Source organism: Theropithecus gelada, chromosome 18, assembly GCF_003255815.1.
Source record: "Theropithecus gelada isolate Dixy chromosome 18, Tgel_1.0, whole genome shotgun sequence".
Taxonomy (NCBI): Eukaryota; Metazoa; Chordata; class Mammalia; order Primates; family Cercopithecidae; genus Theropithecus; species Theropithecus gelada.
In genome coordinates this window covers 51605993-51624278 of record NC_037686.1, presented here as the reverse complement: position 1 = coordinate 51624278, position 18286 = coordinate 51605993, and the positions used below count along the sequence as shown (strand labels likewise).

The following is an 18286-nucleotide window of genomic DNA, read 5'->3' as shown; positions in this document are numbered from 1 at the left end:
ATAGGTGCACACCACCACACCTGACTAATTTTTGTATTTTTTGTAGATACAAGGTCTCACTATGTTGCCCAGGCTGGTCCCAAACCCCTGAGCTGAAGCAATTCGCCTGCCTCTGCCTCCCAAAGTGCTGAGATTACAGGGGTCAACCACCATGGCCAGCCACATTTAATTTTTATATGAAGAACATATTGAATGATAAAAGCAAAAAGACCACCTATTATTACTAAGGGAGAACATGCAGGGGAAGTTTTAAAATATTAGTTTAACTGTTCCCAATGTATGCTAAAAATTTCTTAGATTTCCTAAATCTCCAAAGGGCAATCTATAAATGCACACATTGTACAAGGTTTAAACTTCAGACTTCTAATTTTTTTAAAACTGTATTCACTAAACACTCCCACATCAAACCACAGTCACTTCACTTCAGAGAGGTTCAAATCTGATTTCTGTTTTTCTTGAGATATCTAGTTCAAGTGCCTTGCGGGTATTTACAATCAGATATCCCACAACCATTTCAGCTTTCTTAAACTAACTTCGTCATCTCTTACTCACTATCAGACTCCTCTCTTTCAATACCATTATTTTCTCAAACTCAGAATTTCACCTCCAATTCTTCTCCCTAGGCCCTGCCCGCTTCCCTGGTGCTATTTTGCAGATGCACCCTCGTTCTCTTTATAATCGCTGTCAGTCCTCTACCATCTCACCTCACAACGAGACCAATGTTCTGTTCTCCCTGTCTCCAGCCTCTCATTCAGAATTTCCAGACAAATCTTTCTAAAATTCCTTTTAATTATAGCTGTCGCTTCTCCTATTAAAAATCCTGGAATCACCTTCCAAATTAAGTCCAAACTCTTTGGCCTCACACCAAATTCCCAATACAATCTGCCCCCAACCATGCGCTGCTGCCACTCTGCGTGCTTTTCCGCAGGCCCAGCTTTCCTTCTTGGTTTGCCCTTCTGGATAGCCCCTGACCTGGAATGCCTCCCCCAACACACACTTATCTCCATTAGCCAAGTATGAAGAACTCATTCTTCAGGTTCTCTGAAGGAAGAGCCTCAATTTCCTCATCTTCAAAAGGGGAACTAATAGTTAACAGCCATATCACAGGGTTATTCTACAAATGGAACCAAGTAACATGGAAAGCGCCAAGCACACAGACATTAAAAGGCTATATTTTCTTCCTTTCTTTATTTGTTCTAATAATTAAATGGGAAAAACTAAATTAATATTCTTGAGAAGAGAAAGTGAAGTTGTGAGGTGATGATGGTATGATCAGAGGAAAAAGAAAAACGAGGGGATTCTTGGGTACTTTCGCAGAGTGCTGGCACTGGTTCCCTAGTGTATTTCATTCATTTCCAAAAGCACAGCCTTTCTCCTAATGTGGATGTGCCTCCAGTCCTACTCTAGGTATCAGCCTCTAGAAGGATCACCTGGGGCCAGGCGTGATGGCTCACTTTTATAATCCCAGCACTTTGGGAGGCCGAGGTGGGCGGATCACCTGAGGTCAGGAGTTCGAGACCAGCCTGACCAACATGGAGAAACCCTGTCTCTACTCAAAATACAAAATTAGCCGGGTATGGTGGCACATGCCTGTAATCCCAACTACTTGAGAGGCTGAGGCAGGAGAATCGCTTGACTCCAGGAGGCGGAGGTTGCAGTGAGTCAAGATCACACCATTGCACTCCAGCCTGGACAACAAGAGCAAAACTCTGTCTCAAAAAAAAAAAAAAAAAAAAGGAGAAGGGTCACCTGGAGCTCAGAAATGAAAAAGAATGCACAGGATCACACCACTGCACGCCAGTCTGGGGCAACAGAGGGAGACCCTATCTCAAAAAAAGGGCAACAAAATTTCATCAACCCACAAAACATCTCAGCATTTCTGGGTCCCTTGTGACTCTTGCTTTTGACTTTGAGACTTGTGTCTTCCCCATCAAGCATTAACCAAAGATGGGCTATGATCTCAACCACCCCCGTCTAACCCTGCCCACCCCACACCTCCACACCACGCTGACACAGACACCACTGCTGCACAGGACTGGGCTCACAGACCAGGCCCCACAGACCGCAGAGCACTGGGATGGGCAGCCACAATGTAACATGGGCCAGGAACCCCAAACCACAGCAGTGGTACCCATGCCCCGAAATAAACACTCTAAGAGAAACTGGAGAACAGGTATGGAGAAACTGCTGTTAGAGAGAAAACAAAGAAGAAGTGGACTAAGAAGTCCTCACCATGCTGCTAAGGTGTCACTCCTGGCTGTCCAGTTCTCTGCAAGGGAGGCAACCTCAGGGAAGGGAGCCAGCGGGCACCCACTGGCCAGGCCACCAGCAAGTCAGCACTAGCTAGGTAGGCTGTGACAGCAGGGTAGGGTGTGAAGCCAACACAGAAATCCTGGCGCTCCAGAGGAGATGGGGACAGGGTTCCCCAGGAGCAGCCCCAATGCTAAGAGGCCAGTATCCATTCAGGGCAATCCTTAGGCCATGCTAACTGGTGACTCCACGCCCCCAGGTGCACTCATCGTCACTTGTAATAGGTACTGTTGTCTGCTTGTGTATTTGTCTTCTCTCCCCCACTGGTTTAGAGTTCCAGATTCCACTTTGCAAAATTACCCACAGGAGTGCTCTCCAAAGAGCAGGTGCTGGCTAAATAGCAAACGCATCAGAGGAAAATATATTAAGTGACTAAAAGTCCTATCTATTTTCACACAGCCCACAGCCTCTATTTCTGAACCAAGAAGATATTGGAGGGGCCTGGACTCAAGCTTGCCTTCCAGCTCCCCAAGGCAACTCCTCTGCACAACTGCTGTACAGACACTTGAAAACTGCCAGGGGCCAGGCACAGTGGCTCACGTCTGTAATCCCACTTTGGGAGGCTGAGGCGGGAGGACTGACGTCAGCAGTTCAAGACCAACCTGGCCAACATAGTTAGACTCTGTCTCTAAAAAAGAAAAAAAAGTGCTAGAAGCCAAGAAGAGATGAAGGCCACTGATGCGGGCTTGGCAACGTCCAGCCGAGAAGTTCAAGTCAAGCACAGACATTAAACAAGGGCATAAAAAGGAAAAGAAAGAAAGAGACCCAGAGGAAAGGTCCCATCTCTGCCATGGGTCAATACTCTGAAGGCAGAAATAGAAACAGGCAGAATGGTTTTTGAATTTTAGTATTTTATACATGGCAAGGACTGCCCACGAAACAAGGCTGAGTGAATTCATGAGTTTCTTTCCCTTCCCTCCTGAAACCCTACGAAGATGGCATTAAATGTATTTTTTAAGTTTAAATAGGCAAATAGAGACAGGAAGTAAGGAGTTTGCTTAGGGGGTTGGGAACTGGGCATCATAGCTAAAGGATACAGGGTTTCTTTCTGAGGTGATGAAAACATCCTAAAATTGACTGTGGTAGTGACAGCACAACTCTGTGAACATGTTAAAAACGACTGACCTGTGTGCTTTAAAGAGGCGGGTGGCATGGTATGTGAATTATATCTCATTAATGGTTACCAAAAACAATATGCTGTCAGAATGGAGTCAAAGCCAAGGTGAGGCATCAACAAAGTTTGGGGAAGACGAGGAGGACGGGGAGGGGCAGGTGACCGCCAGCTCACAAAGTTCCATCCTAAGGTCCAGTAGGGGCTGCCATGGAGGTGGGGACAGTCAGTCCTAGAGCTGCAGAGATACCCAGGCCTTGGAGCCAGCAAAGGAAGGAGGGAGCGGGGCAGGGCTGGAAACAGGGAGCCCCCGACCCGGCATCAGCTGGGGAAGCTAGGGAGGAGGGAGAGGAGAATCTCTGGGCTATCAAAGCCACAGAAGCTCAGGGTTCAGGGCCACAGGGTGAGCATGAGACAGAAACCAGAACAGACAGGCTGGCCTCCATTTCCTCCAGCCCTACAGCCTAAAACCAAGTTTATCTCCCAGGCAGGAGTATAGACAAGTCTCCTAGGAAAACAAAAGCTCCAGTGAAAAGATTCTGGATGATGACTGCTGCGACCCTCCGATGAGTCCAGCTCCACGAGGAATCACAGAGAAGCCCCTGGAGGACAGGCCGCAGCTGCGCAGACAGAGCTCCCCGGCAGCTCTCCACAGCCTCATCCCTAAATAATCACCAGATGCATGGGAAAGCCTCTGGCACAAAAAGAGATCCGAATCAAAACAAAAATCAAAAATAAAGATGATACAGATGCTACAAGGAGAGGAAGAAAAGAATATATATACAATTAGTATCCTCAGAGAAAAATGGACAGGAAGTTATGAAGGAACTTTTGGAAATTATAAATATTAATAACTGAAATAAAAGATAAAACACGTGAAACAACAGAATCAAGGAAATCAGGATCTCTCTCCAAGAGTATAACTAGAAAATAAAGACAGACGATAGGAGAGAAAAGGCATGAAAATTAAAAGTTCAATCCAGCTGGTTTAACATCTGACTAAAAAGTGTTTCAGGCCGGGCACAGTGGCTCACACTTGTAATCCTAGCACTTTGGGAGGCTGAGGCGGGTGGGTCATGAAGTTGAGAGATTGAGACCATCCTGGTCAACATGGTGGAACCCTGTCTCTACTAAAAATACAAAAATAAGCTGGGTGTGGTGGTGCACACCTGTAGTCGCAGCTACTCAGGGGGCTGAGACAGAAGAATCGCTTGAACCCAGGAGGCAGAGGTTGCAGTGAGCCAAGATCGCATCACTGCACTCCAGCCTGGTGACACAGCGAGACTCCATCTCAAAAAAAAAAAAAAAAGTGTTTCGGAAAGAGAAAATGCAGAAAGGACATTATTACAGAAATAATATAGGAACATCTCCCAAGACTAAAGGAGACAATCCAATTGAAAGGGCCTCATGAGGCTGCCAGAAAAATACAGGATGCCCAGTTAAATCTAAATTTCAGATAAACAAATCATCTTGTAGTGTAAGGATGTCCCACTGTTTATCTGAGCATCTTGTATTTTTTATTTGCTAAGTCTGACAACTCTCTACCTCTGCTGGCCCAGCACAAGAGGTGGAAAGAAGTCCACACTGGAGTGAAATTACAGAGCTCCAAAAATCAAAGCAGCAGAACCAACAATCACACAGGTTCGCTGTGTCTGGGCTCTATTTTAAGAGGCTTGCTGCTGTCAGTGCATGGATCCCCACAGCAATCTACTCGCACTCAGCACCTGTGCCTCCAGACAAAGGGGGCTCTGCCCCGCCTGCGTGGTAGACAACCCATTTCTCTCCAGCACTGAAACCCAGAGACTGTGCTTCTCAGTCTCATGGGAAAGTTTGGTTTCATTCCATTTTAATTTTGGAAACCGGCTGAAAAAGGAGGAATTCTGGGAGAGACAGGTGAGTAGAGGGGGAGGGGGCATGTATGTGCAGATCACAGCCCCTGCCTTGGGGTACCAGAGAAAAAGTGGGTGTCTAGGCAGGACAGGCTCCCTGATTTTCCCGACACAGATGGTACAGTTTGGGGGAGGTGCTTAGAAGTGCCTGGAAATCAGAGAATCGAGGTGTGAGGGAATATGATAAAATCACCCTGGATGGAGACAGGCTCCTGGGAAGCTTGAGCTGCCAAGACTACACCGGGCATCAGTGGGTCTAGTACGGCATCCACGCTGGGCTGTCCGGGCAGACACCGGGGCTGGCTCAGGGCTGGCCCAAGCGTGAGACTGTCTGTCAGACTCTGGTCTTGATGGAGAGTAGGCTGCAAGGCCCTGCGTGAACACAGGGGCCAGGCCATAGACAGAGCTAGATTTGAACCCTTTAAATATTTAGGCATATCATATATACCTTGTAAATATTTAAATATACCTTTTAAATATTCAGCCATCTGGTCTCCATTAGTACTCTTGCCCCAAGCCCTACAAACATTAAAGGTAGGCCTCAGAGCCACTGTGATGATGGTGGTTATTCCTATTCTACAAGACAGAGAAGTTTTAAGCGTCTTGCTCAAGGACACATGGCCAGTGAGCAAGAGGATTCTGCCTCCACAGACCAGGCCTGTCACCTTCTCTCTGACCACACACAGTCAGCAGGTACTATCTCAAATGAACAAGTCCAAGTTTAGCGGTGTAAGCACATTATTTAGAAATAACAGAACAAATCAAAAAATTCAAATTCACTGCCTAAGGGAATTATGATGTAAAGTACTATTTGTTTAATCTATGACTTTGACAAAAAATTTTAAATTGTTGGAAGGAGTTAAGTAATAATCTTTATTTATTTATTTATTTATTTACGAGACAGAGTTCCACCGCTCTGTCGCCCAGGGTAGAGTGCAGTAGCATGGTCTCGGCTCACTGCAACCTCCCCCTCTGAGTTCAAGCGATTCTACTGCCTCAGCCTCCAGAGTAGCTGGGATTACAGGCGCCCGCCAATACTCCCGGCTAATTTTCATATTTTTAGTAGAGACAGGGTTTCGCCATGTTGGCCAGGCTGGTCTCAAACTCCTGATCTCAGGTGATTTGCCTGCCTCGGGCTCCCGAAGTGCTGGGATTACAGGCGTGAGTCACCACGCCCAGGCAATCTTAACTTTACATCTCTTCCCTTGATGTAAACAACTTAAAAATCACTCTGCTCTTCAAGTCTCATTCCTCCAGAACATAAAATATACTAATCATTTTTCCTAATGCCAGTCTGTCGTGATAACTAATCCTAAGGTTGTTGCTGCATTTAGTGCATTCTCAAAACTGTTTACAGTGAAATACAGCAAATTCTATTATTTGTCAGAAAACGTTCTATAATTGAAAACCCAGAAATAGTAATTTCAGATTTTGCAAAATCAGGTTTCGCGTATATGTCGAAAGTACTATTCAGTGTATTTTTCTTTTTTAGGTCTTTTTCCCCCAACCTCAACACATTTAGAAGAATCTTGCTCAGCCGGGTGCGGTGGCTCAAGCCTGTAATCCCAGCACTTTGGGAGGCCAAGGCGGGCAGATCACGAGGTCAGGAGATCGCGACCATCCCGGCTAACACGGTGAAACCCTGTCTCTACTAAAAATACACAAAAAAACTAGCTGGGCATGGTGGCAAGCGCCTGTAGTCCCAGCTACTCAGGAGGCTGAAGCAGGAGAATGGCGTGAACCAGGGAGATGGAATTTGCAGTGAGCCGAGATCGAGCCACTGCACTGCAGCCTGGGCGACTGAGCGAAACTCTGTCTCAAAAAAAAAAAAAAAAAAAGGAAGAAATTTGCTCAGTCCAACTTAAAAATAAAGGGAAAGCAGCAGGGAGAGCTTTAAGTATCCAACTACTTTATATTCCAAAAAGCTACAAAACTTACAAAATTATGTTTTTAATGCAGAAACAGAGCGACTGTTCCGTCAAACTGACCATATCTAAGAACACACCTAATGAAATGTTCGTCACAATCCCCTATCCCTGCTGACCAAGACCAAAATCAAAGAGAAATGCCAACCCTGAGAATATTCTGTGAATCTGTTCAAGCCCTGGGAGAGAAAACAGAATGAAAAGAGCAAAGAGCTTACAACCTAAGACTAGACCCCAGAACAAAACCACAGCCCTTTGAAGAGCGCAGTCCATACAGCCTTTCATGCCTCTACCTCGCTGGGCTGCCTGCTTTCAAATGCATGGTCACATGGGACAGAGATCTTGTCTCCCTACTTACTTTGCCGATTTATCTTCAGCTGCTCCATTTGTCAGCCTAGGCTGTCTTCCTCCTGTCTAAAGCCCCTGAAAACACCTCCCTCTACTGATTAGTCCTTCCAATCGACCGGTCTTTTCAATATTTACGTCCATCCCGTGGTGGTGGTGTTTTACTTAATAAACACCTCTACAGAAAGATGAGGTGGTTTATAAGAAGAGAAACATAAATAAGGCCCAAATAGGGTACAGAGGGAGAGGAATAAAAAAGCTGCATTGTTATACCTTGATAAACAGATAGATGAGTGGGCGGATGGACAGACGGATGGGTGGACGAACAGATGGACAGATGCATATGGCTGAAGACATCCCCAGCACGTGCAGCAGCCTCTTTCCCCACCTTCCCAGCCCAGACATGGGTGGTGGCTTGACTGGGTCACAGCAGATTGGCCAGATAAAAACTGCTGCACTTACTTGAAGTGCCTAGAATAGGCAAATTAAGAGACAGGAAGTAGAAGAGAAGTTACCACAAGCAGGAGGAAGGAGAGAAGGGAGAGTTATTTATTTGGTTCAGAGCTTTTTTTGGAGGTGATGAAAAAGTTTTACTGAGGGTAACGTATTTCATTTCACTAAACTGTACACTGACGGTTAAGATGACAAATATTATGTGTATTTTACTTAAAAAAAAAAAAAAAACCACACTGCTGGATTTAACAGGGAAGAAAGTTACACTGCACTGAAAAGCAAGGATCTGGCTGGGTGCAGTGGCTCACGCCTATAATCTCAACACTTTGGGAAGCTGAGGTGGGAAGATCGCTTGAGGCCAAGAGTTTGAGACCAGCCTGGACAACAGAGTGAGACCTCATTTCTATTTTAAAAATTTAAAGTTAGTAAGGCGTGGTAGCATGCACCTGTGGTCTCAGCTACTTGGGAGGCTAGGGCAGGAGGACCGTTTGAGCCCAGCTCAAGGCTGCCAGTGAGCTATGATCATGCCACTGCATACAGCCTCGTCGACAGAGTAAGGCCATCTCAAAAAAAAAAAAAAAAAGAAAGAAAAGTGAAGATTTGAGAAATGCACTGTATTCTAATGTCTGGCACCCCTTGTGACGCCTTTAGGAACATGGGCTGATAAATACCAGCAACATGCTAGCAACCTTTAGCAACAAGGAGTGTGGGGATGGGGAACCCCAATTTTTAGCCTTTGCCCATTTCTGTGACTTAGATCCTCCCACTGGGATACATTTCAAGCTACTAACCAGATGTCCTGGTAGAGCTGGGAAGAGACACGTAGAGTACAGACTGGCAGCCAGCCTCAACCGGCTCCAACAGGCAGGCATGTCCATCACTGTCTCCCAGAATGTTTATAGACATTAGGAACAAAGGAGATCTTAGGGTCAAACGGTTAAACAAAGTTTAAACTGGTTTCTTTGCACAAGAGTTCCCCAAATCTTTATCCCCAACCCACTTTGAGAGTTTTAACATATTAAAGCACATTTTGAATCGCCAAGAAGGGCTAGAGCATAAACTATTTATCAAATCTATCTGACCTCTGGACTCTCTTTTCTCTAACAGCATCTGGGAGATGTGCATGCCCTTTTGGGAAATACTGCCTTAAAGACAGGCATCTGTTCCTTTGCGGCCAAACGTGAGAAGAGGTTGCAAGCACCTAGAAGACAACGCAGCTACTGCTCAGTGGGGGCCACCAATACCATCTGTGACTGGCACCCTGGCAGAAAATCCAAGTTGGGCAAGCCAATTTAGGTCAAACTTTAGCAACAATTTACACAGAAAAGCCCAATTAGAGTCTCTGCCAATGGCTCTGTGCCACAGGGACGGGGCGAAAAGAAGGAGAATGCTTTTTCTTCTAAACTACAGAGACAAGGCCTATGTAGCCCAGGCTGGTCTTAAACTCCTGGGCTCACATGATCCTCCTGCCTCAGCCTCCCAAGTGCTAGGACTACAGCCACCACCATGTCCAGCTCCCAAAACGTTCATGTACATTAATCTCTAAAATATTCCAAGTAGACAACAACATTAACCTAGAAAATATGCTAAAATACCTAGAAAAATTGGCAGGGTAGTTCGTTCATAAAATGCCAAGGAGTGCCTGAAAATCGAGGATGACTTCAAGTCTAATGAAAACAAGGTGTGTAAAAGGAAGATCGAGACCACACAAAAGGCAAATGATTAATTATTTCCTTAGGGAAGAATAAGGAGGTCAATATTCATAAAGCCTAGCAAATTAATACACACAACGAGCCATGGTTTTCTGGATTTGATTAGTAAGAACATCCTTTTCACTTATTCCATTACTTAAACTCTTCCTAGACCAAGGAAAGTCTATTTTCTTTTTTTTTTTTTTTTGAGATGGAGTCTCACTGTGTCACCCAGGATGGAGTGCAGTGGTGCGATCTCAGCTCATAGCAACCTCCACCTCCCAGGTTTAAGTGATCTTCCTGCCTCAGCCTCCCGAGTAGCTGGGATTGCAGGCACATACCACCACGCTCCGCTAACATTTTTGTATTTTTAGTAGAGACAGGGTTTCACCACGTTGGCCAGGCTGGTCTCGAACTCCTGACCTCAAGTTATCCACTCACCTCGGCCTCCAAAAGTGCTAGGATTACAGGCATGAGCCACCACGCCCAGCCAGAAAGTCTACTTTCAATGGCAAGATGAAAATCATATATTTACGCTCCTGTGCATAAATGCTCTGAAGAATGTAAGACAAGTGACAGGCCATAAGGAAAGGCCACAGCAATCTACCATAAAGTTATTCCACCACAGTAACGATGCCAGACATGTCTCTTCCTTCTCTCCGTAATTTGAGTCTAGAACCAGAAGAACATGGTTCTTCTATCTCACTACCACAGACGGTAAATACAGGACAAGCAACGAGCCACAATCAGCCCAGTGAGGAGACTGAGGAACCACCCAGCTGATCCACAGTTAGGTAAAAACGAGTCACCATTCTACCCTCACGTAACCACTGCTCTCTCTGGCTTGTACCCATGAGAAGTAAAAGAAAAACCCCTAAATATCAAAATATCAAGTCAACCGTTTCACAGGTGACAAGTTAGCTCTTCAAACAGTCCTAATAATAGATCAATATAATAAGCATGTGGGTCCAAAATTCACAGAGCTTCCCAATTATCTTTTTTTTTTTTTTTTTTGAGACAGAGTCTTGCTTTGTCACCCAGACTGAAGTGCAGTGACGTGATAATGAGTCACTGTGGTCTCAACCTCCCAGGCTCAAGCAATCCTCCCACCTCAGCCTTCTGAGGAGCCGGGATTATGGGCACGAGCCACCATGCCCGGCTAATTTGATATTTTGTAGCAACAGGGTTTCGCCATGTTGCCCAGGCTGGGCAAGAGATCCACCCATCTCAGCCTCCCAAAGTGCTGAGATTACAGGTGTGAGTCACCACGCCAGGAAACTAGTTATCTCATTTCTAAAAGCAAACTATTAACATAAGAATAGCAAGAGATTCGCTGATATCTAAATCAACTCACAGAGACTTCTTTTTTTTTTTTTTTTTTTTTTTTTTTGAGACTGAGTCTGGCTCTGTCGCCCAGGCTGGAGTGCAGTGGCCGGATCTCAGCTCACTGCAAGCTCCGCCTCCCGGGTTTACGCCATTCTCCTGCCTCAGCCTCCCAAGTAGCTGGGACCACAGGCGCCCGCCACTTCGCCCGGCTAGTTTTTTGTATTTTTTAGTAGAGGCGGGGTTTCACCGTGTTAGCCAGGATGGTCTCGATCTCCTGACCTCGTGATCCACCCGTCTCGGCCTCCCAAAGTGCTGGGATTACAGGCTTGAGCCACCGCGCCCGGCAGAGACTTCTAATTATCCTTTTTTTATTCTTTAAAGTACAAAACACCCGTAATCCCAGCACTTTGGGAGGCCGAGGCGGGATCACCCGAGGTCAGGAGTTCAGGACAGGCCTGGCTAACATGGTGAAACCCTGCCTCTACTAAAAATGCAAAAATTAGCTGGGCGTGGTGGCACATGCCTGTAATTCCAGCTACTCAGGAGGCTGAGGCCGATTCACTTGGTACTGTGAGGCGGAGGCCGCAGTGAGCTGAAATCATGCCATTGCACTCCAGCCTGGGCAAGAGAGCAAGACTCCATCTCAAAAAAAAAAAAAAAAAGTACAAATCAGAAATTGCTGAGTTGATAATCCAGAGTAACTGACTTGCTCTCAGTTAACTGACAAGCATTCCTTGGGAGTTTCTTTGCAGAGTACTACAGAAACAGCAGTCACAGGTCTCATCATTTCACCCACCAGCAGCAGAAAACTAAATTCTCTTGTATGAGTTCCACTGCAGTAATGATGGTTCCCCTCCTATCTCTGCCACACCCCTACTTGGGGACCTTCAGCCAACATAACCGCTTAGATTCAAAATCTCTACTCCAACGTTGCTTCTGCATTACAATCGCTCAAACTTGAATGCCAAAGCAGCATCGTTGTGAAGCGCTTTATGTAGCCAACAGGCAGCCCTTTGTTCAAATGTACCTCTTTCATTCCTGGATTTTATTGTAAGAGTATTATGTGCTCTTTGCCAATGCTCTAACACCCAGAAGTACAAGCAACAGAAACCAAAGGCCTCTGGGAGGCCTCCTCACCAGAGATAAACTGGTAACATTTGGGATACAGATTTCTAAATGCATACATAAGCATAAATATACATACACATATACAGGCATTTTCACACTCAGCAACATATCACAGATACTGTTCTAGGTCTACGGGGCTTCCATCAAATCAGACACTCCGTGTCAATTCAACAGAGTTTTCAAGAGTACCTTTTAAATTTAGATTGTAATAGTCTCCAAAAAGAAGTTTAAAGCCAAAGCAAGTAACCACAAGAACAACCTTTCTTCATAAATTCTTACAAAAATAAGAACTCTTAAGCAAAAAAGAAAAAACCCTTTGAGACATAGTGTTGTTTCACTCTTTTGCTTTAAAATCCTGAAGATGTATTTTTATTTTTTTTTATTTTTATTTTTATTTTTTTTTTTGAGAAGGAGTCTCACTCTGCCGCCTAGGCTGGAGTGCAATGGCCGGATCTCGGCTCACTGCAAGCTCCGCCTCCCGGGTTCACGCCATTCTCCTGCCTCAGCCTCCCGAGTAGCTGGGACTACAGGCGCCCGCCACCGCACCCAGCTAGTTTTTTGTATTTTTTAGTAGAGACGGGGTTTCACCCTGTTAGCCAGGATGGTCTCGATCTCCTGACCTCGTGATCCGCCCGTCTCGGCCTCCCAAAGTGCTGGGATTACAGGCTTGAGCCACCGCGCCCGGCCAAGATGTATTTTTAACTCACGATAAAATGAAAGATTAGAGAAATGGAGACATTAAAATAATTCACTCATGCTCTTATACCATAATCTTTATGCTTAAAATGTCTCAAAGAACACCTTCTGTCACTCTATCCATCGAGATACTATATATTCCTGATTTCACAGTAAACCAGCCTTGCCTATGGGTGAGTGGTGGCTGGTATTTTAGTACTTTTACTTTCATTTTCCTAAAGGATCTTGGCCTGAAAGAAATGTTCTATTCCAAATAATAAACCATCTCCCCGGCCGGGCGCGGTGGCTCAAGCCTGTAATCCCAGCACTTTGGGAGGCCGAGACGGGCGGATCACGAGGTCAGGAGATCGAGACCATCCTGGCTAACCTGGTGAAACTCCGTCTCTACTAAAAAGTACAAAAAACCAGCCGGGCGAGGTGGCGGGCGCCTGTAGTCTCAGCTACTCGGGAGGCTGAGGCAGGAGAATGGCGTAAACCCGGGAGGCGGAGCTTGTAGTGAGCTGAGATCTCTGGCCACTGCACTCCAGCCTGGGCGACAGAGCGAGACTCCGTCTCAAAAAAAAAAAAAAAAAAAAAAAAAAAACCATCTCCCCAACTCAAGGAAAACGTGAACCCAGGAGTTTATCCAGCTTCAGAAGGGAGGGCAGACTGGCATAGGCTGGCACTTAGTATCACACCAGGGTGGGAAAGAGGATGGCACGGTCAACAACAAAACAAGGGCTGGTCAGAACGGAGAAGGTTAACCAACTTCCTAAGAGATCCTTAGTCACACTCATTATAAATAAATTCCTATTTTAGGTAAAAAGCCTTAAAACACATGCAAGAACACAGACCAAAACCAACAGTAAGAAGTCTTTTTAATCACACTTACAAAACATGGTCCATTTTACCAGATTTTTAAATGTTCGTAAGTACAAGCGTCCCAGGTCCCATTCATTCATTCATTTTTGAGACAGTCTCTCTCTGTCGCCCAGATTGGAATGCAGTGACACGATCAAGGCTCACTGCAACCTCCGCCTCCTGGGTTCAGGCGATTCTTGTGCCTCAGCCACCCAAGTAGCTGGGATGACAGGCACGCACCACGATCCCCAACTAATTTTTGTGTTTTTAGTAGAGACAGGGTTTCGCCATGTTGGCCAAGCTTATCTCAAACTCCTGGCCTCAAGTGATCTGCCCATCTCAGCCTCCCAAAGTGCTGGGATTACAGGTTCCTTTTAAAAGGAAAAAGAGAGGCCGGGTGTGGTGGCTCATGCCTGTAATCCCAGCACTTTCGGAGGCTGAGGCGGACGGATCACAAGATCAGGGGATCGAGACCATCCTGGCTAACACGGTGAAACACCGTCTCTACTAAAAATTACAAAAAACTAGCCAGGCATGGTAGCACACGTCTGTAGTCCCAGCTACTCGGGCGGCTGAGGCAGCAGAATCGCTTGAACCCGGGAGGTGGGGGTTGCAGTGAGCAGAGATCACGCCACTGCACTCCAGCCTGGGTGACACAGCAAGACTCCATCTCAAAAAAAAGGAAAGAGAGAGGCTGGACTCAGTGGCTCACACCTATAATCGCAATGCTTCAGGGAGGCCAAGATGGGAGAATCACTTCAGGCCAGAAGTTCAAGACTGGCCTGGGCAACACAGCAAGAGCCCATCTCTACAAAAATAAAAATAATTAGCCCAATATGTTGGCGTGCATGCCTGTAGTTCCTGCTACTCAGGAGGCTAAGGTGGGAGGATCGCTTGAACTCAGGAGGTCGAGGCTGCAGTGAGTTATGATAGTACCACTGCATCCCAGCCTGGATGATAGAGACCCCGTATCTAAAAAAACAGTTTAAAAAGGAAAAACAAGAAAAAAGGAAAGAGAGGAACACTTTACCTAGCAGGAAGCAGAGGTGGAAAGCTCTGAGGAAGAGGAAGAGGTGGAGGGGAGGAGGAGAAGGAAGCAGCTAGAGGGCAGGATGGAGAAAAAGACAGGGAAGGGAACAGAACGGGCACAGAGTCACATTACTGTGACTAGTGAGAACACAGGTAGTAATAAGTAATTCACATATCCTTCCTTACATTTTAAATTTCTCAAAAAAAGGGGGGGTGAGTGCGAGGACAGGGGGAAAAGAATTCCTGTAACAGAGCAATGAGGGGTCGCTGGGATTTTGGCAAGGAGATCCTAGGTACAGTTTAAGGTTTTAAAAAAAAAAATAACAGAAGTCATTAAGGAGATAATGATGGAACCTTCTTTCCATGAAAAAAAGAACAAGGATCAAACTGGAGTCAAAGGCACAATAACAGCCCTCTGGGTAGAAGAAAAGCAAATATTTAGATAAACACAGGTTGTAACAGTTACTGACCAGGGCACTTAATTTTACTTAAGAGTTTTTATATATATATATTTGTTATATCTATAATGTAAATATATTATGTATTTATATATTTATAAATTATATGTAAATATATATCTTATAAATATGTATTTATAATATATATTTATTTATACATAATATATATTTATTAAAATATAATATATGCACATGTATTTTTTTTTTCTCTCCCCAGGCTGGAGTGCCGTGTCAAAATCTCGGCTCACTGCAACCCCCACCTCCTGAGTTCAAGTGGTTCTCCTGCCTCAGCCTCCTGAGTAGCTGGGATTACAAGTGTGTGCCACCATGCCCAGCTAATTTTTTTTTTTTTTTAAAACGGAGTCTCATCATCTCCCAGGCTGGAATGCAGTGGCGCAATCTCGGCTCACCACAACCTCCGCCTCCCGGGTTCAAATGATTCTCCTGCCTTAGTCTCCTGAGTAGCTGGGACTACAGGTGCATGCCACCACACCCGGCTAATTTTTTATTTTTAGTAGAGGCAGGGTTTCACCATGTTGGCCAGGTTGGTCTCAAACTCCTGACCTCAGGTGATCCCGCCTCGGCCTCCCAAAGTGCTGGGATTACTGGCGTGAGCCACCACACCTCGCCAAATTTTTGGGTTTGTTTGTTTTTTGTTTTGAGATGGAATCACACTCTGTCGCCCAGGCTGGAGTGCAGCACCATGATCTCAGCTCACTGCAACCTCCGCCTCCCGGGTTCAAGACAGTCTTCTGCCTCAGCCTCCCGAGTAGCTGGGATAATTTTTGTATTTTTAGTAGAGAAGGGGTTTCACCATATTTGCCAGGCTGGTCTCGAACTCCTGACCTCAAGTGATCTGCCTGTCTCAGCCTCCCAAAGTGCTGGGATTATAGGTATGAGCCACCGCACCCGGTCAAGAGTTTATATACCCACTCCACTTCTGGAAAAATATCCTTTTAAGTAGAAAGTACAAGTTAATGTAAGTGCTGTTTTCTTACTAACTGCATTTTATAGAAAAAGTAAAAATACATGGATATGTGTTATATGACTCAAGAAAGACAACTTGATAAATTTCAGGTGCACCTGGAACAAGCATCCCTCTTTATTTGTGGCAGTTACCTGGAAACAGGAAGCGCCCAGGGAGGGTTTATTCATCTCTATTTAGCTAATTTCAGAGCTTTTTAAGTCTCTGTGTTAACTACTTTGGCATACATATCTAAAATGCTTGGAAAAGAGAGAGAAATAAAGAAAATCACAGAAAGAGAAAATATGATTTGTAAGGGGTGTGGGAGAGAAGCACAGGTTGAATATTCTAACTCCGAAATGCTCCAAAATCCTAAACTTTTTGAGTGCCAAAGTTAACAGTCAAATGCTCACTTGGAACTTTCAAATTTTGGATTTGATTTCCAAATTTGGATTTGAGATGCTCAACTGGTGAGTATAATGTAAATATTCCAAAATCTGGAACAAAAAAACCTAAATGCTGGCCCCAAGCATTATGGATAAGGGATACTCAGCCTGTATGAATTTTATTTATATATATATATATATTTTTTTCCCCCTTGGAGACAGAGTTTCGCTCTTGTCGCCCAGGCTGGAGTACAATGGCGCAATCTTGGCTCATTGCAACCTCCGCCTCCCAGGTTCAAGCGATTCTCCTGCCTCAGCCTCCCAAGTAGCTGAGGTCACAGGCGTGCATCACCCCGCCCAGCTAATGTTTTGTATTTTGTAGAGACAGGGTTTCACCGTGTTGGCCAGGCTGCTCTGACTTCCTGGCCTCAGGTGATCCGCCCACCTGGGCCTCCCAAAATGCTGGGATTACAGGAGTGAGCCACTGCCCCCAGCCATATGTTCATTTTTAAAAAGAAAACTTAAAATGAAAATATTTGATTTTATAGTTATAAAATTAGGAAATGTGACATTGTACATTCTAAGTGGTTCATTACTTTCACATGGAGTTAGCAGATTTAATATTTGACTGATTTGCAGTTTGCTAAAATCACATGAAAGTTCCAAAATGTAGGCCGGGCGCAGTGGCTCACGCCTGTAATCCCAGCACTTTGGGAGGCCGAGACAGGCGGATCACGAGGTCAGGAGATCGAGACCATCCTGGCTAACACAGTGAAACCCCGTCTCTACTAAAAATACAAAAAATTAGCCGGGTGCGGTGGTGGGCGCCTATAGTCCCAGCTACACGGGAGGCTGAGGCAGGAGAATGGCATGAACCCGGGAGGTGGAGCTTACAGTGAGCCAAGATTGCACCACTGCACTCCAGCCTGGGTGACAGAGCAAGACTCCGTCTCAAAAAAAAAAAAAAAAGTAAGTTCCAAAATGCTCAAATTTTCCTCTATTAATGAACTATCTAAAAGTTTTATGCTGTCTGCCTCTGTAAAATAAAATACCCATGAAGATTGTGGTTTATTATTCAACTAAGTAAATTCCTTTAAAATATATTAAGTTTTCATAACTTAGATTAGCGCATAATCCCAGAAAATCCTTAAAGATACAAAGTTCTGTTCTTTCCATTTTCTGAGAACTAGAATAGGAGAGCAGTTAGAATTAATTTATGAACACAAAGCTCTAATCTAACAAAAAGATGTTTGGGGAGGGCTCCTTTAATTCCGCAGGAAAAGCCATTGGCATATTATTTCTGCTACCCTCTGCCCCGGGGGACGCAGGGATAAAGCAGCTTTCACAAAGCCCGGCTGCCTCAGTCACTTCCTCAGGAAGTGGCACTGACCGCAACTCGCCCCGACTCGGTGTGGTCTCCAGCCTTCAGATAGGCCCTAGGATTGGGAAGAGGACACTAACCACAACCAGCAATACTGCCTAGTCCTGCATGACAGTCCCTCCTGTGAGCGTGGGAGTTCTGCTTTGGTTTGTGGTTTTGTGTCAAGCCCAGGTGGAAGATGACAGGTCCCACAATGATGCAGCAGACTACCCATTTTCTTCCTTTCCCTCTTCTTCCACCACACCACCCAACTGACCCCAAACACAGGAGAGGCAGAGGGCTGCATCACCCCGCAAGTAAATATGCATCAAACAATAACCAAATTAAGCAACTCCAGCCAATTCACATGACCAG

The 18286-nt window shown here is 45.2% G+C and overlaps 1 protein-coding gene across 20 annotated transcripts in view; it reads right to left on the bottom strand.

The window, feature by feature from the left end:
• Nucleotides 1-18286, bottom strand: part of ZNF532 (zinc finger protein 532) — a 129171-nt gene that overhangs the window by 83908 nt on the left and 26977 nt on the right. Inside the window, exon 1 of one of the 20 annotated variants that reach the window (XM_025365157.1) lies at nucleotides 7854-8051. The exons of the other annotated variants lie outside the window; for them this stretch is intronic. Within the exon in view, the coding sequence (XP_025220942.1) occupies nucleotides 7854-7923 (70 nt within the window). The 5' untranslated portion in view covers nucleotides 7924-8051. Of the gene's footprint in view, nucleotides 1-7853; nucleotides 8052-18286 lie in introns of those variants that run through there. 20 annotated transcript variants of the gene reach the window in all.